Source organism: Sphaeroforma arctica (genome assembly GCF_001186125.1).
Source record: "Sphaeroforma arctica JP610 unplaced genomic scaffold supercont1.29, whole genome shotgun sequence".
Classification (NCBI taxonomy): domain Eukaryota; class Ichthyosporea; order Ichthyophonida; genus Sphaeroforma; species Sphaeroforma arctica.
In genome coordinates this window covers 8924-10217 of record NW_014040529.1, presented here as the reverse complement: position 1 = coordinate 10217, position 1294 = coordinate 8924, and the positions used below count along the sequence as shown (strand labels likewise).

Below are 1294 nucleotides of genomic sequence, written 5' to 3'. Positions count from 1 at the left end.
GCGCGGGCACTCTCCGTTTGAGTGCACTTTGCATCCCAACGCCTATGAGTTGTATCAGAGTACTTTCCAGCCGAAACTATGGCGCTTGCATCTGGCAGGTGAAGCTGGCAATATGCGCCTGTCAGATCCTTACATGATACTATCTAATCAAAGAGTTACGGGTATGTTTGTCTACACCGCAATACATTCATTCCTACTACATGGTACACTTAAAGTGGATGAACTGGAGCGAAGCTGGTTGGTCTCCGCAAGCCGCGGGATATATTGGGGTCATTTTTTTGTTAGTAATGACTCACTGATAACATTGAGATGGTGCATTCCGTGTGATGTGGCGCAGCCTTGGGACTGAAGCTGTAGAGGACAAGTGACATAAGAGGTCACGGCTTGTCTGTACCCTTTGTCAAACAGTGTGAATTAGGGCAATCCCGAGAGTAGTTCTGGTCGGCTTTAACAGTGCACGAGTAGGGTTCACCTGTTCATACCACTTATACCAAGCGACGAGGGACTGTTGATGCACATAGGTAGTGCTCAACTACGGTTGCAGCTATACATATGTACGTAGACACAAGCAACTAACATCACTACCTCACACGCGTCACTCTTGCTACAGGGGTGTGATGCGGGCGACGGGCGGAGTTGCTTCAACCTGAGCACGCTGTATCTGACTGGTGGCCTCGAGGATTCAAAGGGGAACGAGATCATCCAGGATATGGGTAAAGCATTCGAGCTGTCTGCCAAGGCGTGCGATCTGGGTAGCAAGTATGGGTGTGTCAATGCGGCGCGTATGGTGATGACTACGGCTGTGGAGGGTGGAGATGCGCTGGCCGAGGAATTCCAGGAGAAGGCCAATGTTCTGCACAAGAAGGTGTAGGTAAATTAATCCACGAGAACCTTTGTATGTTATGCAAGTTAGTGTGTAGGGAGGAGAAGGAGTCGCACTTAGAAGTAGTCATATACGATTGAGTGTAAAACGGGTATCGCGCAGAGGTATGCCAATGCGGCGCGTATGGTGATCGACAACGGCTGTGGAGGGCCGAGAGGTGGTTGCGGAGGAGTCTGATGCTGTATGTGCAGACTAGTTTGGTGGCCATATGCATTGGAAGTGATATGGATAGTTAGTCAAGGCGTGCTTGCTTATCTGCCTGTCAGAATCGAGAGGGAGGTGGGAGAGGCACATGCTTAAAAGCTAGGTTGATATACTATATATACATTTGCCGGTATAGTCACATAGTCACATGCGTGGTTGTTGGTGTAGAGCACTCTAGCCGGCAGTGAGGTGAAAGGCTCATATAGT

At 49.4% G+C, this 1294-nt stretch overlaps 1 protein-coding gene across 1 annotated transcript in view; it reads left to right on the top strand.

Moving 5' to 3' along the window:
- The window catches only part of SARC_00829 (hypothetical protein), a gene marked incomplete at both ends in the record, with an annotated part of 1071 nt that extends 200 nt beyond the window's left edge, over window positions 1-871 (top strand). Inside the window, one exon of the mRNA XM_014305446.1 lies at window positions 611-871. Within this exon, the coding sequence (XP_014160921.1) occupies window positions 611-871 (261 nt within the window). The remainder of the gene's footprint in view (window positions 1-610) is intronic.
- Window positions 872-1294: the final 423 nt, after the last annotated feature.